The sequence below is a fragment of the Pteronotus mesoamericanus genome, unplaced genomic scaffold (assembly GCF_021234165.1).
Source record: "Pteronotus mesoamericanus isolate MK-2021 breed Mesoamerican mustached bat unplaced genomic scaffold, CSHL_Meso_final contig_182, whole genome shotgun sequence".
Taxonomy (NCBI): Eukaryota; Metazoa; Chordata; class Mammalia; order Chiroptera; family Mormoopidae; genus Pteronotus; species Pteronotus mesoamericanus.
In genome coordinates this window covers 20,570,716-20,593,781 of record NW_026555078.1, presented here as the reverse complement: position 1 = coordinate 20,593,781, position 23,066 = coordinate 20,570,716, and the positions used below count along the sequence as shown (strand labels likewise).

Genomic DNA, 23,066 nt, shown 5'->3' with positions numbered 1-23,066 from the left:
ATGATTCTTAGTTTTTACAACTATTAAAAAGAGAAATACAAGACTCTATTGTGACTTGAAGTGCAATAACAGTTAATGTTTCATCGCTGTTTGGATTGGTCCATTAATAACAATGGTTACAAGTTACAGCACGTTAAAAAATAAAATCACCGCGCACAATGATAAACCTGTTTGCTCCACACTTTAACATCTCTTGTAACCTCTATTAATTTATCTGTCTTTGGAAGTGGTTAAGGCCTCCCAATACTGACCAAGGCTGTCTTTCTCGCCCCAGGGCTCCCAGTCCACTCCACGGGCCTATACAATTCTTGCTCAAATTTGGTGCGTTTGTGATCTTTCGAGTGTCATCCGCTGTACCTACTTCTTCCAGGCTTTCAGTGACTATCTCAGTACTAGCTTCATTGTTCCTAGGCCTTTATTAAATTTCATAAAACGTCAGCCAGGGTGCTGACAAGGTTCTGAAGACATGGTTTCGGAGAGTGAAAGTTAGATTCAGGGACTGACCAATGAACTTGCTAGATTTGCTGCCGGGAGATGAATGGGGTTTCCGAAAACCTCTGCGCCCCGTCCCGGCGCCCGCCGGGGAGGCGTCGGCTCACGCTTCCCGCGGCGTCGGCAGGAGGCGCCCGCGGTGCCAGAGGCGCTGCGCGCACCCGCGCGGAGCCGGCCCGGGGGGCGGGGGGAGAAGAGAGGAGGAGCTGAAGGGGGCGCGGCTTGCTGCCCGTCCCTCCCGGGCGCAGGGCCTTCTTCTGCGCCGGGCCCGGGGCTGGCGGCCGGCGGGGGGTCGTGGTGGCGGCGGTGGCGACACCGGCGGGCCGCGCGTGGCGGGGCCTGGCTCTGGCTGTGGGTGTCAGGGCACAAGATGGCGGCGACGCTCCGGAGGTCGGTCTCCTCCTCTTCGCTCTCCTCCGCCCCGCCGCTCGCCGCCTCCTCCTCCTCGCTGGCTGCCTCCTCCTCCCGCTGCAGCAGCCCTAGCGACCGCCGAGGCGCCGGCCCGCTGTCCCGGAGCTCCGGAGGAGGATAGACGGGGCAGCCGCAGGCTCCGGTGACCGAGGCAGAGCTGGGGCCGGGGCGGGGGCGGCGGCGGCGGCGGCGACGGCGGCGGCGGCGCCGGGGAGGGATGGGGTCGCAGACGCTGCAGATCCTCCGGCAGGGGGTGTGGGCCGCGCTCAGCGGGGGCTGGTACTACGACCCGCACCAGGCCACCTTCGTGAACGCGCTGCACCTCTACCTGTGGCTCTTTCTGCTCGGCCTGCCCTTCACCCTCTACATGGTGAGTGTGGGGGCGGGGAGGAGGTGGCTCCTTCCCCTTTCTGGCCTGGGAGCGCCGGCTTTCCAGAATCCGCCGGGCAGTCGCGCCTCCCTGGTCCCGGGCCGGGGTTGCGCCCTCCTTCCCTTCCCGGGGCTGCACCCCACCCTCCGTCCTTCGGAGCCCGCAGCCCCACTCGCTGTCATGCTCCCCTCCCCCACCCACACTGCCAGCTCCCGTCTCTTTAGGGTTTCCTCTACCTCGGGGATGACACCAGAAATGAAACAGCGGCAGCCCCCCCTTCCGCCCCCTTTCGCCCGACCGGTGTACTGGGAACTGGCGGCTTCCTAAGCCCGTTCCTGGGAGGGTGGAGTGGGGGGTATCCCGCACCCCTCGCTTCTCCAGCCTTTCTGCCCGGGTGGGCAAAGCCCGAGTGGGGCTCCCCGCTCTCAGAGTTCTATGCTAGGCGCTGAGCCTGCCTCGCCGGAGGGGACGGCGCATTCCTCCTCGGCACGCGCGTCCGTTCGCACTCCGTTCCTCGGGCACCCCGGGGCACTCCCTCCACTCCTTTCCTGGGAGAGCCCTCGCTCCACCTCGCCCTGATCCGCGCGCGCGCAGCCCTCGGAGCTGGGAGGACTGTGCGCCGCTCAGTGGGGAACGTAGTGTGGGTCGCCAGGCTCTCACTCGCTAAGAGGTTGTGGTTGAAAACCTGCCTCAACCTTGCCTCAAAAATCATTGTTTTTTCGCTTACCATGGGCTCTTTCGGATTCGGTTCCGTGGTCAGTGGCCGTTGTGTTGTTTCCTGGCCAGCTTTGGGGGCAGGGCGCGGGGGCGATGCGGGGAATCTGGCTGGCATTTCGGCGGATATGTTTGGGTTGGTTCAAGGCCTTTTACTGATTGGCAGAAGGCAAGTACTGCCTGTTGCTGAGCTTGGTATGATCAGCTTCTCCGAATGATACTAGGTTATTAAGCTGTGTTTTCACTGAAAGTTGTAAGCGTATTTTTTTTTTTTTAACACTTAAGGTTAGGGCGGGGCATTAGGGAAAATGTGGCAGAGGGATGATACTTAAACTTGAGTTAACATTTTTTACATAACGGTAAGGGAGAAAAAGATGGTAACTTCATTTTAGAAGAGTTGCTTTGAATATATTTCTGCTAACTTCGTGGTTCTTCATGGAGTTTAAGCGAGGGTGCTGGTTTAGAAAATCTGACACTATGACTAAGAAGTGCTAAAGGTCACGATACCCAACTTTTCCCTAAGTGAAGCTCATTTTTACTAATTGGCAGGAAAAGTGCTTGCTGGGGGGAAGATGTGCAAAATCTCACTTTTCTTGAGCAGATTTTAATTTTTCATTGAAATTGTTTTGAAGGGACTTAATTGCTTAAGGCGAAGAGACCATTTAAAAAATGCTGATGACTGATGGCTTATTTTTTTAGGGGACTTGCACAGTCTTGTCCCATTCTGAAAATTTATCACAAAGTATTATAATTTTAATTTAATTCTGGCCTAGGGAGTTCTCTTTGCACTTCTGTACCTTCCAGGAATATGACATCATTAACGTACAGGTTAATTACTTTGGGTGTAAGAATCCTCAGGCTGTCACAGAGCTTTCTTTCATAGCAGATTTCGGTTACAGCCAGGAGGATTGTACATTTAAAACTGAAGCAGGTCTTTGAGATGTAAGGATTAGGAGCTGTGTCCCCGGGTAAGGTTTCCCTGTTAGCACGTGAACTGTACTGGTGGCTAAGTCTTTGTGTATTTAACAAACATTGCTAAAAAAAATTTAGAGCAAATAGAAAGCAATACATTGAGTTTAATGCTTCATTTGGGGGAGTTTATTCAGTTAAATTTAATTCGCAAGTAATATTTGAGTGTCTACTGTGTACAAGGCAGTTTGCTGGGTTCTGGGGAAGGAAAGCTGTGCCTCTGACTTTCTTGTCTCAGTTAATAGCAACTCTACTCTTATGAAATCTTCTGAAAGCTCTCCTTGATTCTTTTTCTGTCTTCACACCTAGTTTATCAAAAGATCTTGTGGATTCTGTCTTCAAAACCTAACTGTAATCCAACAAACCATCATCATTGCTCCCTGGATTCAAGCCTCTGTTGTCTCTTCTAGGTAATTTTAGTGTTCTAATCAGGCTCATTGCTTCCATTTGTTATTCTCTGTCCTCCATACAGAAGCCTGAGTGATTCTTTAAAACGTAGGTCAGGTCACAGACCTTTTCTGCCCATGTGTCTGTCATCCCTGCCTGCCCCCCATGTACATTTGCCTTCTTATCATTTATTCCACACAACCGTGTTCCTGCCTCATGGTCTTTACAGATGCTCTTTGCCCTCTGTCTCTGGATGACTCCTTTCCTTCAGGTATCAGTGTGACATGCTCCACTTATTTCAGCTTTCAGTTATATGTGAGGCTTTCCCTAATGACCTGTGTAAAATACTAGCTTCCCAGCCCCTACAGTACTTCCTAGCCCCCACCCTTCTTTATTTGATAGCACTTATCACTAATGGGTATATACTTATTAATGTCTCTTATCTCATTAGGCTATGATCTCTAAGAGGGCAGACACTAATGTGTTAAAAAAATGCACTTACAACTTTCGGTGAAAATAGACCTTTAAAACTTACATCATTTGGAGAAGCTGATTGTACCAAATTCAGCGACAGGCAGTAAAAGGCCATGAACCAACGCAAACAAATCTTCTGAAAGTTCAGTGCTTTATTGTCAGGACCAATGTTAGTGCCAAGCACAGAGTAACTACTCAAATATTAAATAAATGATTAGAAATGAACAAGACATAGCTTTGCCATCAAAGAACCTAAAGCCTAGCTTGGGGACAATGAACAGTTATAAGCATTAGAAATATTGTGATCCTGAGCCTACAAACAGAGGATGATCTTAGTCTAGGGGAAGCCAGCAAAGAGGATTTGTACACATTTTAGGAAGCATAGTAGTATTTCAGTATTGAGGTAGATAGTTTGAAGTATATACTTGAAGCAAAATCCATCATTTCATGTTAAAATCTCATAGATTATTATTCTTTACTCTTCCAGTACTAATTTTAGGTGATGATAACTATTTATTATGTTCTTTATCCCAAGCTGGCACAAGTGTATGTTCATGATATAGTCTTTCCCATAAGTCATCTGGGCAACTCCTCGGCTAGCTGCCTGCTGAGCAGCCCAGCACCAAGGAATAGACGAGTCACAGACGGCAACTATGCTCTTTACTCAGCTTTTATTGACTGCAGGCTCACTCAAAGTAGAACATCAACATACAGTAGTGTCCTACTCACACCCTGACAATCTAAGAGGATTATAACATACGCAGCAATCAATGAGAAATAATGAACCTGAGTTTCAGAGCCTCAGTCTGCCAGTCAGAGAGACAACATGGTGGGCAGGGGAGTTGTTAGCATCTTGCAAAGAATAACCTCTGGAGCCAGCAGAACAGGCAAAGTCCTCAGTCCAACCATCTGGTGGCTGATGCCAAGGGAGATCAGCATGGCGTGGAGCAGCGCTCTGGTGTGTGGAGCTCAGCTGTCTCAGCAGTGGTTTGGAACCTGCCTTACACCTTGAAAGTGGTGAAATCCACCCTTCTGGGTCTTTCTGATAAATGTTTTGGCATCCCTGATGCCAAGTGGGGAATTTGACCAGGAGCCTGTGGGTGGCACATGACTGTTCTGCTTGCCACCCCTGCTGGCAAGTGTGGAATTTCCCCAGGAGCCTGTCTATGGGTGGTCTCGCTCTGCAGACGGCTACTCTGACCACGTAGGCAGATAAGTCTTCTTGCCAGATGCGCTTGCTCTGACTTAGGTAATTTTCCTCTTGAACCAAAGTGTCATGGCTTGCTGACAGCATTTTAGTTGATATAAATGACTCCACTTTATTTTATATACTTTATGCTATCTTAATCAGACCAATGCCATGTTATTGGTCCTGCTCTCCACCAAACCGTCTGTCCTCATTTTACTGATGAAGATACCTAAGGTTTAGCCATCAGTGGCTTGTTCTGTGGCCTTAGGCAGATACGAGTTGGGATTCAATTTACATAGAACTTTCAAAGCCCTTGCTCGGGCAGCCTGTTTTTTGATTCAGAGTCTGAAGAGGTAGTACACTGAGTTAGAAAGATTGTTAGGACTTTTTTGCTTTTAATATCTGTTTTGCTAAGTGTAGTTAATGCTTTTCTGTTTTTGTTTTTTTTTTTTAGTTAAAAGTTTTTTCTTTATTGAGTAAATTTGACAAATTATTGTATAAATTAAAGGTGTACAACTTTTTTTTTTTTATCCTCACCTGAGGACATGCTTATTTATTATAGACAGAAGGGGAATGGAGGGAGAAAGAGAAGGAGAGAAATATCGATCAGTTGCCTCTTCTACCTGCCCTGACCGGAGACTGAACCCCTGACCTGTCAGTTTAGAGGATGATGCTCCACCCAACTGAACCACACTGGGCAGGGCCCAGCTTGTTATTTTAACACATTTATATATTGTAATATGATTGCTGTTGTAGTGAGATTTATATTACGTAACAATAGTACAATATTGTATACATACATACACTAGTTCTCCATGTTGTATTTACTACTGGTTGCAAGTTTGTACCCTTTTCTAAAAAAATGGGTTTGACTATTTTAGATTCCACATATTAAGCGATATCATACACTGCTTGTATTTCTCTGCCTGACTTATCTCACTTAGCATAACAAGGTCTTAGGACTTTTTGTACAGGATTCAAACACTTGCTATTTGTAGCTTTTGTGGATACTTTAAAGGTAGAATTTAGTTTCTGCAGTAATAATACTTTTAAGTTGTGAAAGTCAAGACCTTTTTTTCTTCTTTCTTTCATTACCTTTTCTGTTTCCCTTAAGGCATTAACCCCATTTTATCTTGTTATGATTAATTTTGTACATGACATGTCGCAGATGGTGAGCTTTTCGGGTGTGAGCGTCGTGGCATTTTTGTGCGCTGGAAAGCCGACTGGAATTGGTGTTATCTTGATTTGTATGTCTTGGCTCTCTTACTGAACGTGTGTCCTTTGGGCAAGACTCTCCACCTTTCTGAACCTTGATTTACTCAATTCTGAGAAATTACATGGGCATTGTGTAAGAAAGTACTTATGGGACAGAAGAAATTGTTCACCTTCAGAGTCGCCTTCAGTGAAAGTCATTTGAAGAATGGCTTATTACAACTGTTTCCTCTATAATGTTCTATGACTTCAGGAGATGAGATAGTAAATAAAATGGTTATCTTAACATATTGCCTAACATATTGTTTCCTTCTATGAAGAGTTATACCCCAGGTGATGAACTATAACACTAAAATCTCTTTAGTGTATCTCAGACTCCAGTTGACATCAGAATCACTTGAACATGTTTAAAATGTGCACTTGTGCATGTCCATTCTGATGGAGAAGATGTGGAATGTTGCCCATTAATTTGTATTTTATAAACATCCAGGTCAGTTTAAAGAACTTGATCAATATGTCCATAATTTCCAACCCCTGACTTTAATCCAGCAGCCTACTCATCGTCTTCTCTTGATTGTCTTGCAGGCATCTCAGAGATATCATGTCTAAAGCCATTCTCGATTCCCCACTAAATGTACCACCATAAAAACTTGTTTTCTTTCTCTGGCTTTGCTGCCATCGTGTTTATGGTACCATCTTGTATCTGGTTGCTCAGGCCACCTTGCTTGTTTTATGAGCAAATCTTATCAGTTCTGCTGTCAGACACCTCAGACCTCCTTCCATTCTCTCAACCGCACTAACTTTTTGTCTGCATTGCTCTCTTAGCTTTTATTCTTGCCATTTTACAACTATTGCTCCACAAAGTAGCAGACATCAGTGTATGTCACCTTCTGCGCCCCTCTAATATCATTCACAGATGTTTTAGAATCTTTTGCATTTGGAACAAAACGTAGCATCTTTACTAGGGCCCTGCCAAAGCCAATTCTGCCTTTGTCTGCAGTTGGTGCAGTTTTCTCCCTGTGCTGTAGTCACACGGGCCCCTCTCTGCTACTTCAGGCCACTGAGCTTGGTCCTCCTGACCAACCTTCACATGTGCTGTCTTTGGAAGGGATACTTTCCCGTTTTGCTCTTTGCGGGGCTGGCTGCTGCTTGGTCTTTAGGGCTGGATTTAAATGACATCTTCTCAGAGAGGCCTGACCCAACGACCATAAACAGTTTCTCTCTTCCCCATCATTCCATCCTCTAACTTCCTTCCACAGTGCTTATCACAGTCATATTTACATCTTTGTTTACTTCTTTGCTCTCTCTAACATTCCCTTCCCCCACCGCCCTGTAAGTTCCTTGAGTGCGGGGCCGTGTATGGTTTATGGGACAGTGCACATCCAGTGTCTACTCTAGAGCTCATCTTGTATTACTTTCTGAATAAATATGTGTTGGATGTTGTATTATATATGTGAATCTTCTTTAGATTTATCAACTTAACTGATACATAGAATAGGTGGGGGTAAAAGGAGTACTGTGATAGCCTGTATTAGCTCGTAGAGTCCTATCTTACCTGGGGGTTAGGTTAAATATCAGTGTGCAAGACATAAATCAAATATAGAATTATTTAAAAAAATCAAATACAGAATGACTCTCGAAAAACCCTTAAGTCAAAGTGCAGCATATAGGCCTTTTTAGATACACCCCTTTGTCCTTTGTGCAGTTACACATACATGCGTACCTGTATACATATGAGATACATAGTAACATACATGATACAAATCTTTGGAGAGAATGTATTCAGAAACTGAATTACTCATGTAAGTTTTATGCAGTTTTCAATTTTTTCTTCTTGGTTATCTTACTATCTTTTATGGCCGATCTTTATCATCTATAGAATGATAGGTCTTTTATTAGTGAGGATTTCTCTGAGACTCTCAAGTCACTTTCTTTTCCAAAGATTTAAAAATATTTTAAAGACCAGTGTAGACAAGATTAAGTTATGATGGCTAAAACTGAAATTTTCATATTTCCTGAAAAGTTTTAATTGAGTAAGGAAAGTTACTGTATTATAAATCAGTCATTAAAAACATGATTATTTAGTATTAGAGTATTTTCTATGTCCTTTAGGAAAAGTTTAATGAGTAGTGGTCTGTTTTGACCTATATTCTGTGCCTTTTCTTACCAGTATTTCAATATTTAGTATTGAGATGAATGTAATTATTTCTATAATTGGCTATGGCACAGATGTAGCTCTTATCTCTCTGTTATGTCACCTATAAAAATTAAAGATACATTGTCCAAAGATGGTTTACAAATGAAATTTCCAAGAAAGCAGCCATATTTGTTAGCTTGTAGAAAAATCTGTGAATTTACAAAATGTTTTAGCGTCTTTTTTTAAAGATGTTTTCTGTTATTTCAGAAATTACACCAAGTTGTAAAATTATTTGGCAGTTGAAAAACTAGGAACGTTTCTGTTTCTTTTCCAGCTTTTGAATATACAGATTTAACTAGGTAGTTTGCTTTCTCTAGCTCACTTAACTGAAAGTTAAATAATGCTTTTCCTACATTTTACTATGAGAATTTTTAGACATATAGAAAAGATTAAAGAATTGTACCCGCTCCCTGGATTCTGCAATTTTTGTTTATTACATGTCTTTATCGATGTGTCCCTCTATTTGTCAAAACCTTTTCTTTTCTTTACAGGGCTGCATGTGAAGTAAATTACAGACCTCAGTTCAGATCATCCCTAAGTGCTTTCAGCATGCATATCATTAGATAGCCTTTTAAAAGGCACAAGTCCTAAGAGAAGCATTGGATGAGCTTTGAGTTTTGATAAATGAATACACCTGTGTAGTACAAACCCGTCATGTTTAAGGACATTAGCATCACCCGGAAAGTTTCTGTTTGTCTTTCCCAATCAGTCCCCTCCCCCTTGGCCTGGTTTTTTTCATCATTGATCAGTTCATCCTGTTCTAGAACTTCGTATAAATGGAATCATGTAGCATATACTCCCTGTAAGTTTTTCTCACTCAGCATACTGTTTTTAAGATGGATGCATGTTGTGTGCATCAGTTGCATGTTCCTTTTTATCACTAAGCAGTATTCCTTTGTGTGAATATACTATAGTGTTGATCTTTATCCATTCTCCCATAGATGAGGGCTTCTTTTCAGTTTTTGCTGTTCTTTAAAAGGTGTTACCTAAATATGAGGGTAGGTTTGATCAGAACCCAAAGAAATTGGAAAACTAAACTGAATATAAAAAAATGTTTTCCCAGATAAGACCATGTTTTAATTGAAAATAAATTAATGATAATTGCATACTTGATCCTTACATTTAATTTTTTGTAGACTAATGTACTTTTATTTACTCAGTATTTAAATTTTTCTGTATTTTCAACACACTACAACCTTTTTGTTCAAATATATGTATGCTAAATCAGAAATTATAGATCAGTAAAAAGAAGAAAAGAAAAACCACCTGCAGTCCCATTCACTGAGTCTGTTGAACATTGTACTAATTAAAATGTATTTGGAGCTTCTAAATAAAAATACAGTTTTTCCTTACAAAAATGTGCTCATAAAATTTGTGCTGTTTTGAAGCCACCTATTTCACTTGACTATAGATTGTTAATATTTCCATGTGGGGGAAAAAAGTGCAGTTTCAGTAGCTTCCTGGTATACCACAGTATGGATGTATCTAATCATTTGGTCATTGGTTGTGAAGATTTTAGTTTTTAGCTATTTAGAAAACACTTGGGTGAATATTCTTGGAAGTTAAATCTTATACTAGTCTTTTGTAGAAATTCCTAGAAGTAAACTTCCTAGATTAAAGGGTTTGCATATTTTCTTTTGATAAATAATCATTCAATTTACAAACATTGAGGGAATCTTTATGATGAGAAAGATTATGAATGAGAGAATGAGCAATTGGTAATATGAGGTTCCTCCTGCAAAGGCAAAATAGTTTTGTGGCCCAGGAAACACAGGGAGTAAGGGCCCATTCTCTGGAGGGAGGAAGGAAGGATTGATAAGGATGAATGCTGATGGAAGAAGCATTTGGTGGTAAAAGTTGAGGTAGGTCTTTTATGATTTATGTGATCTTGAAGCGTAGAGTGAGTGAGTTTTGTTGCGAGTGAAGGGGGAAGTGGGGAGGATATTCAAGGTTCATGGTAGATCTCCAATAGGTGAGATGTGATTCTTATTTTTGGAGAGTGGAAAGTGAACTGACTAGCAAGAGATGGGAGGTTGCTGGGCAATTTTGAGGGTGCCTTTGAGGGTAGAGAGCATGAGTTCAGGGTGTTAAAGGAAATGTGAAGGAGAGAAATTTGGGGTGAAATTTACTTGGAAGTTATCAGCATTATAGAGGATAATCCAAGTTACAGAGTCGATGAGATCTGGGGAAAAGTATAATTCATTAAAAAGAAAATGGTTCCGCAAAGAAGACAAGCAAGAGGAAAATGAAAGAAAGGGACTGGTTACAGAAGCCAAGATAAGAGAGTATTTTGAAGAGAAGAAAAATGTTGTTCCCTGGCTGGTGTAGCTCAGTGGATTGAGCAGTGACCTGTGAACCAAAAAAATCACTGGTTCAATTCCTCATCTGGGCACATGCCTGGGTTGTGGGGCATTTCCCCAGTTGGAGGCGTGTGAGAGGCAACCAATCCATGTTTCCCCCACACATGGATGTTTTCCTTCCTCTCTCTCCCTCCCATCCCTCTCTCTAAAAATAAATAAATAAAGTCTAAAAAAAAAAAAAAAAAAGGAAATGGATGAGAATGCCAAATCGCCCTCCTGAAAGGTATTGCTGACTTAAATTTTCATTAACAGTATTAAGAGTACTTGTCTTCCCACCTTTGCTCAACACTTTCCAAAACAGGTGTTAGTGTTGTAAATTTCTTATTCAGTGGAACGTTGAATAAAATTATTTCAGTAACAGTCTGTTTTTGATAATAAGCAGATAAAGTGTACCATTAATGTACTTTCTAATTCAAACTTTTCTTAGTCCGAATTAAGGATGTTGTTGCACTAGCCTATGTTGCATAACTTTTATCTGATTTTTCCTATATTCTGTACTCAGATAATTTTCACAGCAGACAGCTGATAAATGAGCAGAAATGTTTCGTTGGGAGATTGGCTGCGTCTTTCTGTTATTTAATCTGAGTTAAATCAGTTGGTTTTCCTGTCTCTGTGTGCAGCTAGGGAAGACAGAGAGTTATTTTGTACCTAGGACACCCAGGAATAGTAACACTGAAATAGCATAGAATAGTGTGAAAAAGGGCAGATTACAACGAACATTCGGTAGATTTTACTACTGTTGACTTCTTTAGCATGTAGATGAATTTTACCAAATCCCAGTGAAATAAGTGGTTAATATTTTGATTCCTCTGGTTCCTTTGCCTGTCCCCCAAGAAGCTGGTTAAATGCTTTCTTTGGTAGAATTGTAAAAACCATTCAGACTTGCATTCTCTCCCTTTATCTTTAGAATCTTGAGGGGTTGCATCTTCTATAACTTGCACTGTTGGTGCTAGTCTCTGCTGCTTTGTGTTATGATAAGAAGGAAAAGAAAACCTAGGGAAAAGCAAGCCATTTCCTTTTGAGGTTTTACGGGGAAAAAAAAAAAGCCCTATTCTGTACTGCTTTGTACAAACCACATAGAACCCTGAGTGCCAACTGCCCTAAGAATAGGCAGGAAGATTAGTCACAAATTTGAGAAGCTTGAATCACGGATCTAGGTGTTTACTTTTACTCTCCCTCCTCACTCCCTGAATGTTGTCGAGACATTAACTAAACAGATTCATCTACCACAGTTAACATCTTTAAGACTTTATATTTTGAAGTAATTTTAGATTTACAGAAAAGTTGCAAAGAATATGTTCTCTAATACCCTTTGCCTGGCTTCCTGTAATAGTAAAATCTTACATAACCAGGTGCATTTATCAAAATAAAGAAATTAACATTGTATTATTAGCAAACTATAGACTTTATTTGGATTTCACCATTTTTTCCACTAATGTTCCTTTTCTCTTTCAGGAACCAATCCAGGATAAAATCCTGCATTTAGTATCATCATTTTTAAGAGGATTTTCTTACACTTTTTCTTTCTATGCTGAGATGTTATTCTTTAAAGAATTTTATAATTTATAACAATTTATCAAATTATGTTATAAGAAAAATTAGTAAAAGGTTTTATGTTTGTGATAGATAACATTTTAGATGGACAAAAGAGGAGAGTATTCCGATTTTAAAGTCATGCATTGACCATTAACATATGTTAGGCTACTTTAAAATTCATATATTTTACATATGAAGAATTATATTAAATGAAATAATTCTAAAGATGAAAAAAGACTTCTTAAAAAAAAGATTTTATTTATTTTTAGAGAGAGGGGAAGGGAGGGAGAGAAACATCGATGTGTGGTTGTCTCTTGCAAGTCCCCAACTGGGGACTTGGCCTGCAACCCAGGCATGTGTCCTGACTGGGAATTGAACTGGTAACCATTTGATTTGCAGGCTGGTATTCAATCCACTGAGCCACACCAGTCAGAGCTAAAGATGAAAAAGAGTTTAGACCTCATTCATACAGAATGGACACCAGTGTCTTAGCTTTCTGTATAATGTTGCTTTTTCCTAATTTATAAATTGGAGGTAATGAGACAAATAACCACATTGCAAGGTAGAATATGACTAATGCCTTATGTATCATGAAGTACTCAGGAATTGGAAGGAACATTGAGTTATTTTGTAGACGAATTTATGCAGAGGACTTTCATGAAGTTTGTTATTAGTCCCAGAAGAGCATTCCCAATAATCTTCCCACCAGGCAAATGAAGCTTTGTTCTCGAGAAAAGATAGTTTATTAAAAGAATATATGTTCTTGGGTGTAGTGGTTTGCTCTGCTATCAGTGTTTGAGAATTTAAGAGTTTGAGAATGGTATTACTCCTCACTTAAATGTTTGGTAGAATTCACCAGTGAAGCTGTCTGGTCCAGGATTTTTCTTTTGTTGGGTTCAGCTTTTTTTTTTTTTTAAGATTTTATTTATTTACTTTTTTTAGAGAGAGGGGATTGGAGGGAGAGAGGGAGAGAAACATCTATGTGAGAGATAAACATTGATTGGTTGCTTCTTGCATAAGCCCTCACCAGGGTGGTTGCTTCTTGCATAAGCCCTCACCAGGGTCTAAACCCGCAACCCAGGTGTGTGCTCCAACTGGGAAGCTAGGCAATCTTTTGGTTTGCAAGATGATGGCTAATCAACTTAGCCACCCTGGTCAGGGTGGTTCCATTTTTTTTTTTTTGATAAAAAATATCAAAGTTGCATAGTATTCCATTGTCTGGATGTATTATTTAGCATGTTTTCTGCTGATAGGCATTTAATTTGTAGTTTCTTGCTAACACAAACCATACTGTAATTTTTGCAAATGTCATTTCACATGTGTGAGTATATAGCATTAAGATAAATTCTTAGAAATGAGATTGCATGGTTAAAGGGTAAATGCTTTTGAAATTTTGAAAGGTACTGCCAAATTGCCTGCCAGAGGGGTTGAATCACTCACTTTGCATGCTTGCGAGCCATGTGTGAGAGTTTGTGCTTTTGTGTGTCACAGCCTCATATAGTTTTGCTGTTTTCATTGGCAAGAAATAGTATTTTAGAGTGGTTTTAATTTGCATCTCCTATTTTGAGAGGGGTTGAGCAGCTTTTCATAAGCTCAGGGTATTTTTCTATGTGGGGGAACCAGTTCATGTGCTTTATGCATTTTTAAGTCTATTGTCTGCTTGGTTATTTCTTATTGATAATCCAAGACCTTTTATATATTAAGGAGATTAGTCCTTTGAAATGCATATGCAAATATCTAACAGTTTTATAGTTTAGCCCATTTGGAATTTATTTTGCAATAAGCAATATGTGAGCACCTAGTTAAAAAAATTTTTTTTTTTGGATAGGCAGTTGTCCTAATCAACTTATTAAAGAATCCCATCTTTTTCTCAGTGGTTTAAGTGTCATTTTTTAAATAGGAGTTCCTACTGGGGTATTTGTGTTTTCTGTCTTATCAATTTGTCTGTCCTTACATGAATACCATATATTTTTAGTAACCCTAGTTTAATATATTTATATATATATTTTTCATAGTGGTAGTCTTTGTTATTCTTCCTTGTCATTGTTTTGTTTTCTTCTTTCTTTCTTCGTTTCTTTTTTTTCTATTCTTGTATATTCCTCTATTTTCTTAAGTCTCCTAGGGAGTTCATTGAATTTTTGATTGAAAGAGGTTGAATTTGTAGATTACTTTGTTGGGGGGGGGAAGTTTGACATCTTTATATATTGAGTTGAGGTGATCTCTTCATTTCTTTTATCTCCCTTAGTAGATTTTATTTTTTAAAAATTTTCTTTCTGTTTACCTTGCACATTTTCCCTTAGGATCATTATTTTCAGATAGTAGGATTGTAATTTCTAACATGAGGGTAAATGGAAGCATTTCTTTTTTTAATAATTTCTTTGTATTGATTAGAGAGAGAGAGACAGATCAATTTAATGTTCCACCCATCCATGCGTTCATTGGTTGCTTCTTCTATGTGCCCCCAACCTGGGATCAAACCCACAACCCTGGCATATTGGGACAGTGCTCCAACCAACCGAGCTACTTGGCCAGGGTGGAATCGTTTCTATCACTATGTTTCTCATGGGTTATTGATTATAAGTAAGAAAACTATTGATTTTTTAAAAGTAAACTTATTTTAGAATAGTTCTAGACACATAGAAAAGTTGATAGTACAGAGAACTCCCATATATGCTGCACCCAGTTTCCCCTATTGTTGATGTTTCAGGTTGCTGTGGTACATTTGTACAGCCAATGAGCCAATATTGACACATCATTATTAACTTATAGCACACACCTTATTCAGATTTCTTTAGTTTTTACTTATGTCCCTTTTCTGTTCCAGGATGCAGTCCAAAACTATTGATTTTAATTTATTAATTTTGCAACCAGGCACTTTATCGAATTAGCTTACACTTTCTAGTATTTTTATTTTAAAAGGGTTTTCAGGTATGCAGTTATATTTGTAAGTAAAAACTTTAATGTCTTTCCAATATTTCCACTTTTCTCTCTTGTATAATTATTTTGCATAGTACTTTTTCCATCTGTATTAGATAATGCTGAAAATACATTTTTGCTGAAAATGCTGAAAGTACAGCCTTGCTGTATTCCTTCCTTTATGGGAATTTGAGTGTTTTACTGTTAAGCATACCCTTTGTTTTTTTAATCATGTTATAGAATTATTTATATGATTTTCAGTGACTTATCATTCATTATCAGTCTAGTATTTACCTTTATGTATTCTGAGGTCTCACAAGTCTTAACCTACCTCATCTCTTTGTAGCTCATCTCTGGTTCCTCTGAACCATTTCTACTCAGAGGTCTTTTTGTTTACTTATCTTAGTTTTGTTACTACATTGCTTAAAATTTATTAAACCATCACATAGTTGCTGTGCTGTATATGGCCATGCACCATCTACTTTAAAGTTCTCTGACTTTATTATCCTTATCATAACCCTATGAAATGAAGGTAGGTGCTATTATCCCCATTTTACAGATGAAGAAACAAAGGTTCCTCTAAGTTAAATTGCTGCCTCAGGGTTCTGCAGGTTGCCTCTGCCATTTCTTCCCTTTGCCCTCAGGACCACCACCAGTCACTGTCCCCCTACCCTCCTGTACACAGTGTTAAGAGATGCTTTTCTGATTAATCTCCTGAAAGCCTAGCTGTGATTGAGTTGAGCTGAACTAAGTGTCTCCTCATCTTTTCCATATGTGTTCTGTATCTAGCATTCTCAGAGCTGCCCTTTCCATCACCATCTGATTATATCCTTAATTTTGCCCCCATCCTTCTTTTAAAAAAAGACTGCATTCATTTTCAGAGAGAGGGGAAAGGAGGGAGAAAGAGGGGGAGAGAGAAACATTGATGTTTGAGAGAAACATTGCTATTCCCGCACGCCCCCAACTGGGGTCGGGCTGTAATCCGGGCATGTGCCTGGCTGGGAATTGAGCCCAGGAATTAAACCAGTGACACCCCACCAGCCCCCTTCATCAGGGCTGGTTCCCCTTTTTGACTGGCATATTATATGAACACAGTGGGAGCCCATTACAAAACACAGTGTTCTCCCAGGGATTTCATTATGATCCTCACATAGGCTTAATGTGGGACAGTTTGTCTCACTCATCATTTTAGAGGGAGGGGTTAGTTACTAGCCCCTTCTATGGCATGTATTATAAATGGATTTTATTAAAGTTTAATATCCTTTCACTTACTGTTCTAATGTGGGGTTCTTTTCCTGCTGTACTTATATAAAATACTATTTCCTTGCATTTGCCACTGCTGTTGCACATGCTCTTTTGGTCCAGCTACAGAGATGGCAGCATTTGTTGTTGCCTTATATTCTGTCCATCCCAGTTTTTAGTGAACAAAACCTGGAACTGTAGTCCTTACAGATATGTAAATAGCAGCAAGTGAAGTAGTTGCTGCTACTTATCTGCTTGTTTTAAGAGCTGGAAACTTCTTTTGGCAAATTTTAACTTTGGCACAGCGGCGCTGTTGGTTTCAGGTGGGTACTGTCCATATTTCAGCATAAACATCCTATACTGCATAGGACGGCCCCCTACCACATAGGTTTATCTGACTCAAAATGTCAACAATGCTGAGGCTGAGAAACTTCGCTCCAGAACATGCATTGTCATGTGAGTATGATGTCACCCTCAGGAGGGTGAAAATTAGTTCTTGGGAGTGTGATGAAAACATCTCTTAATGTACAAAGTACAGATACACATACAGTACATACAGAAATACACTGTATCTGTGGTGGTAAAATCTAATTAGGGGAAGAGTGTTTTGAAACCGACACTTCTGTGTGATTTCTTTTACTCACACTGCTACCACACATATAACACTTTTGACACTGGGTGTGTGGTTGCTCCCCTCCCCGCCCCCCGCCCCGCCACAGTGATTTTCTGAGACACCAGCTGGGTATCCTACAATTTGATTCATTTCTGACACCTTCTACCTGGACATAGCGTAAGGGCTCGGTCCCACGAGACTGTCCTCCGGACCCCATTCACATGCCTGTCCTAAGTCCAGGTTGTCTACCTGTGCTTCTGACCAATTGGTTATAAATCGGACGTTTCCATGACCCCATCCTCACGTTTGTTTAATTTCCTAGAACAGCTCACAGAATTCAGGAAAACAGTTTACTTACTGTGTACCAGTTTATTATAAAAGGATACGGTAAAGGATACAGAGGAATATCCAGCTGGAAAGGCCGCATAGGGCAAGGAGTATCGGAAGCGGGGAGGGGTGCAGAATTTTCATTTCCAGCCTGGGGTGCCGGCTTTCCGGCACCTGTAGGAATTCACCAGCCTGGAAGCTCTCCAAGCCCCTGCTGTTGGGATTTTATGGAGTCTTCATCACGTAGGCATGACCAATTATTAACTCCATTTCCAGCCCCTCTCTGCTCTCTGGAGAATGAGGAGTGAGGCTGAGATTTCCAAGCTTCTGATATTTTTTGGTCCTTCTGGTGACCAGCCCCCTTCCAGGAGCCCACCCAGAGTCACTTACTTGGAACAAGAGACATTCCTATCTCCTAGGAAATTTATGTGTCAGGAGCCAGAGTCAAAGACCAAGTATTAGAGCAAAAGATGCTCCTATTGCTCTTATCACTTAGGAAATTCCAAGGGTTTTAGGAGCTCTTTGCTGGGAACCAGGGGCAGAGAGAGAGAGACAGACAGACACACACACACACACACACACTCTCTCTCTCTCTCTCTCCCTCCTCTCCCTCTCTCTCCCCCCCTTCCCCCCCACCCCTTTCTCTCTCTCTCTGTTCTTTCTCGGGGAATGATTAGGGAAAACAATGTCTGTCTAAAAAGGCACCTTGGGAGGGCAATAATGAGAAAAAGTTGAAAAACACTGCCTTGGAGGGAGACTGTCTAGTGCAGTGGTTAAAACTTAGGTTCTTAATCATTGGAGTCAGACTGGATAGAAGTGCTGCTTCTATCACTTACCAGCTGCCAGCAAATGACTTCATAGTCTCAATTTTCTTATCTTTAAAATGGAGATGATAATAATACTTCTTCAGGAGACTGTTCTAAGATACCCATTTAAAGCACCCACTGCTTAGTAAAACACTAAGTTAGTCATTTTTACAAAGATCAAGGAGGGAAAGCCTTTTGTTTATTGCAGTATTACCCTTCCTCAGAAAAGTATCTGGGATTCAATAGGTGTTCAGTAATTATATGTTGAATGAACAAAGCTCTTACACATTGTGTCAAAGTTGCCTTTAGGAAAATGAGGACATGGTGGTAGTAAGATATGTTATATACCCTCCTTCATTCTTTACCTCACCTTAACTCTTTCATATTTACCTTACCTTAACTCTTGTGTGTGATACATTATCTAATTTTAGCATTTACTTTTAAAGGTAGAAATGGATTGTATAAGCATGCAATACCGTCACTCTGTTTTAAGCAAATTGAGTGAACTCAGGACAAAATGATATATGGGTTCTATTAATACTCTTAAGAGAGTAAATATGCTTTAAATTGATAAATTTTACTGATTTACATTCTTGTGTTAGGATCTCAGCTTGTAATTTTTCCTGTGAACTTTAGTGAAATATAAAAGACTACAATTGAATAACTTTTGAAAACCTAATTTTTTGTGTGTATGATTATTTTATTTCAAAATATTCTTATTTGATCCTTATAGTTTAACTTTTCCTTTGGCTTTATACTTTTGTTACTGAATTGAATTATTTTGATTTTTAAGCATGAAATTTGAGCCATTTTGTGCTTGTATAGTATATTATATCAATAGCAGCATAATTAATAAGTGCAAGAGGAATCCCATTGTTTTAGATGTATTGACCTATAAAGTAATCCCATTGACTATATCATGAACTGGTTATTTTGTGAGGTATAGTTAAAAGAACCTGGCTGCTCTTCTTAAGAATTGCAAAGTAACGTTGATAGATCTTGTTAATGAATTCTTAAAACTGTTTCAATAGACTATATCGGAAAAAAATGGAATAAAGAAATAAGTCAGGTTATTTAAGTTGGACTTTATGAGATAGCTTCTGGTCCTCATATTTACTATTTAGATGAATTATTTTTATGAATTTACTGAATTGTTTTTTATCAAATTACTTAGATTTACTTAGACTGATTGATTAAACTGGCAAAAGAGTGATTCATACACCAAAATGTCATGTTACTAAGTTACAAAAGGAGGTATGAATCAAGATAGTTCTTTGTATAGGATTCCAGTTGGAATTTAAAAAGTGACCATACTAGAATTACCACAGTTGTGAAGTAACCTCTTTATCTTACATTTCATTTCCAAACTCAAGTGACTAGTTCTCCCCTATGGCTAGCACACTGCACAGTAGAAAAGTGATATGTAATACAGTGCTCGTTTCCTTAGGCAGCGAAGTAAAGACTGCTTTGTTGGATTCATAATTTTTAATATTTTCTACACTGCTAAATCTCTGACTGGCTTATTTCACTTAGCATAATACTCTCCAGATCCATCTATGTTGTTGCAAAATATAAGATTTCCTTTTTTACAGCTGAGTAGTCTTCCGTTGTGTAAAGGTACTACAGCTTTTTTACTCATCTACTGATGGGCTCTTGGGCTGCTTCCAGATCTTGGTTATTGTACATAGTGCTGCAGTGGACAAAGGGATGCATATATTCTTTTGAATCAGTGTTTTGGATTTCTTTGGGTATATTCCCTGAATTGGGATCGCCGGGTCATAAAACAGTTCCATTTTTAATATTTTGAGGAAGCTCCGTACTGTTTTTGACAGTGGTTGTACCAGTCTGCATTCCCACCAACTGTGCACGATGGTTTCTTTTTCTTCACATTCTCGTTAACACTTACTGTTGGTTGATTTATTGATGATAACCATTCTGACAGGTGTGAGGTGATACCTGATTGTGGTTTTAATTTGCATTTTTTTGATGATTAGTGATGTTGAGCATCTTTTCATATATCTGTTGGCCATCCGTATGGCCTCTGTGCAGAAGAGTCTATTCAGGTCCTCTGCCCATTTTTTAATTGGAGTGTTTGTTTTTCTGGTGTTGAGTGATGAGTTCTTTATACATTTTGGGTATTAACTCCTTATTGGATGTATCATTGGTGAATATCTTTTTCCATTCAGTAGGCTGTCTTTTCATTTTGTTGATGGTTTCCTTTGCTGTGCAAAAACTTTTAGTTTCATTTGTTTATTTTTTCATTTGTTTCCCTTGCCCAAGGAACTATATCAGAAAACATATTGCTAAGAGCTAGGAATTTTATGGTTTCGAGTCTAACAATTAAGTCTTGAATCTATTTTGAGTTTATTCTTGTGTTTGTGTAAGAAGGTGGTCTGGTTTCATTTTTTTGCATGTGTCTGGCCAATTTTCCTAGTGCAATTTATGGAATACACTGTCTATACCCATTGTATATTCTTGCCTCATTTGAGCATATTGATGTGGGTTTATTCCTGGGGCCTCTGTTTTGTTCATTTGCAGATCATTGATTTCTGACTGAACTAGTCCAAATGTCTGAGTATGATTACATGATAAGGAAATCTGAGAAATCAAGAAGTTAACTAATTATAGCATAGTTGAACTGAAAAAATATCCAGCTTGTCTGTTATAATGTTATAATCTTTTGCTGTGAGATACAGTTTTAAGATGTATGAGAAGAATACTTGAAGTCTGTGATGACCACAGGTCTTTATTTTGAGCTTGCAGTGCTGTGACCTTTCTAGATATTTAATGAGGGCCTTGTTTTTCCATCAGTATTATACCACCTGCTACACCACCTTCATTCTCTGCTGTTCACTGTTTGTGGTGTCCTAGGAAAGAAGTAAAACCATTTCTGTATAAGCGATTTGTAATGATAGATGTTTATATGAAGATAGGATAGATTGGCCTTTATTATCAGAGGGCAGCTAACGTGCTTGGTTGCGCCAGCATTAACTTAAAGATGACATATACAATAAAATATAACCTAAGAAGACAAAAGATGTTCTTTATGAAATACTAGCACTTTTTGTTGTTAGGGAACATAATTAACCTTAAGTCAGGAAGCACCTGCCAAAAAAAAATCAAAAGGTATTTTATATAGAATTGGGTTGTTGAATGGGATACAAAAATTCTATTTTTAACAGAAACATATAAACAGTTTTACCTTGTTAAAATTTTTTCCTTCAGAAAAAAGAACTTGTTTTTCCATGAGATGCTGATTGTTGATAATGGGGATTCTGAAAATCTTTCTTTGAAAACTCAGTGTTGATATCTCTAATTTAATAAAATGTAAAAGCAAATAGTAAATACTATTGGGTTTGCTCTTTGGTATATAATTCATGAAACTAAAAAATAGGTGACCTGACTAGTTTCTAGTTTTTTGGTGTTTGATTTTTAGGGAACTACTGAAACTGTAAATACAGACATGTTTTCTTTTTTTCAAAAGATTTTATTTATTTTCAGAGAGAGGGTAAGGGAGGGAGAAAGAGGGGGAGAGAAACATCGATGCATGAGAAAAACATCACTTGGTTGCCTCTCACATGCCCCCTATTGGGGACCTGGCCCACAACCCAGGCATGTGCCCTGACTGGGAACCTGCCTGTCAGTATTTTGGTTTGTAGGCTGGCACTCAGTGCACTGAGTCACACCAACCAGGGCTTTTTTTATTTTTAAAGATTTTGTTTATTTATTAAATGCAGACATCTTTTAAATGGTTAAGCACAGTTACAGGGAAGGTTTATGATTCATTTATGACTCGATAATAATGTTGTCAGTCATGCTGGGATCAGCTGAGAGTCCAGTGAGGTAATGCAAGTAGAGTAGAGAACAAACAGAGAACAAAGTCACACAACAGCCCAGTGTGTCTGTGCACTTTACCCCCTTTGGGAAAAGTGAAACTTGTAGCACAGCTGTCCCCTGTCACCTATGAACCTCAAGAGTAACCGCTGACAGGGCTTTAAGTATTCAAACCACACAGTATAAAATAAATGAGTACCGTCTGTAGTTTGAATAGACAATGCAAGTGTTAATTATTTGATACTGGTTTCCTGTATAAAATGATCACTTAATTTTTTTTTTTTTGTTTTCAGTCCTTTCAATATTCAGTGTTTTTTTTAAAAAAAGTCTGTACTTAACTATGTAGACCCTATGTATTTAAGTGTGTTTCTTGACACTCACCTACTCCTTTTGACAATATAGTGGTAGGGAGGATTTATTTAGATCTCTTTTAAGCATTCATAATCTTTGACTCTTCTGTAGAGGCAAATACGAGAGACCATTCAATATTAAGTAGTCTCTTTTATCTTTTCCCCTGTGGAGGGGCCATTAACATTTCCATTGAATTTATCTGCCACTCTGAAGAGTAATGGAGGTTGCTCTCCTTTTAGCCACTTAATTAATGTAATCAATCATTTTAATCTTAATATGGACTACCGGCGAATAGTGATGGAACCCTGACTTGTATTTTCATTAACACTTTACATTTGAAAATGGAATTGGTATTGTGGTATAGAGTGAAACTTGAGCAGCATAGGCATAAGAAACTTGCTTAATTTTGTCGTTCAGCTGTTATTAAGATGGTGATTGTGGCTAAGCCATTCAGAGTTAGTAGGTCTTCAGTTTTCTGTGTGGAAATGAGGGTTTTGAGTTAAATGATCGCCAAGAATTCTAGTTCTCATGTGATAATATCATATGTAAATGAGCACTATGCAGACTTTTTGTACATACTATGAGCAATATATATGTGTTCCTATTTGTGTTTACTTTGAAATTTTTGTTAATTTGAAATGAGTGTGTGTGTGTGTGTGTGTGTGT

The 23,066-nt window shown here is 39.5% G+C and overlaps 1 protein-coding gene across 4 annotated transcripts in view; it reads left to right on the top strand.

Annotated features, from left to right (window-relative positions):
- Positions 1–1,098: 1,098 nt before the first annotated feature.
- PCNX1 (pecanex 1) overlaps positions 1,099–23,066 on the top strand; it is a 132,963-nt gene continuing 110,995 nt past the window's right edge. For all 4 annotated transcript variants that reach the window (XM_054567339.1, XM_054567337.1, XM_054567336.1 and 1 more), the window contains exon 1: positions 1,099–1,273. In XM_054567339.1, the coding sequence (XP_054423314.1) occupies positions 1,121–1,273 (153 nt within the window). In that variant the 5' untranslated portion in view covers positions 1,099–1,120. The remainder of the gene's footprint in view (positions 1,274–23,066) is intronic.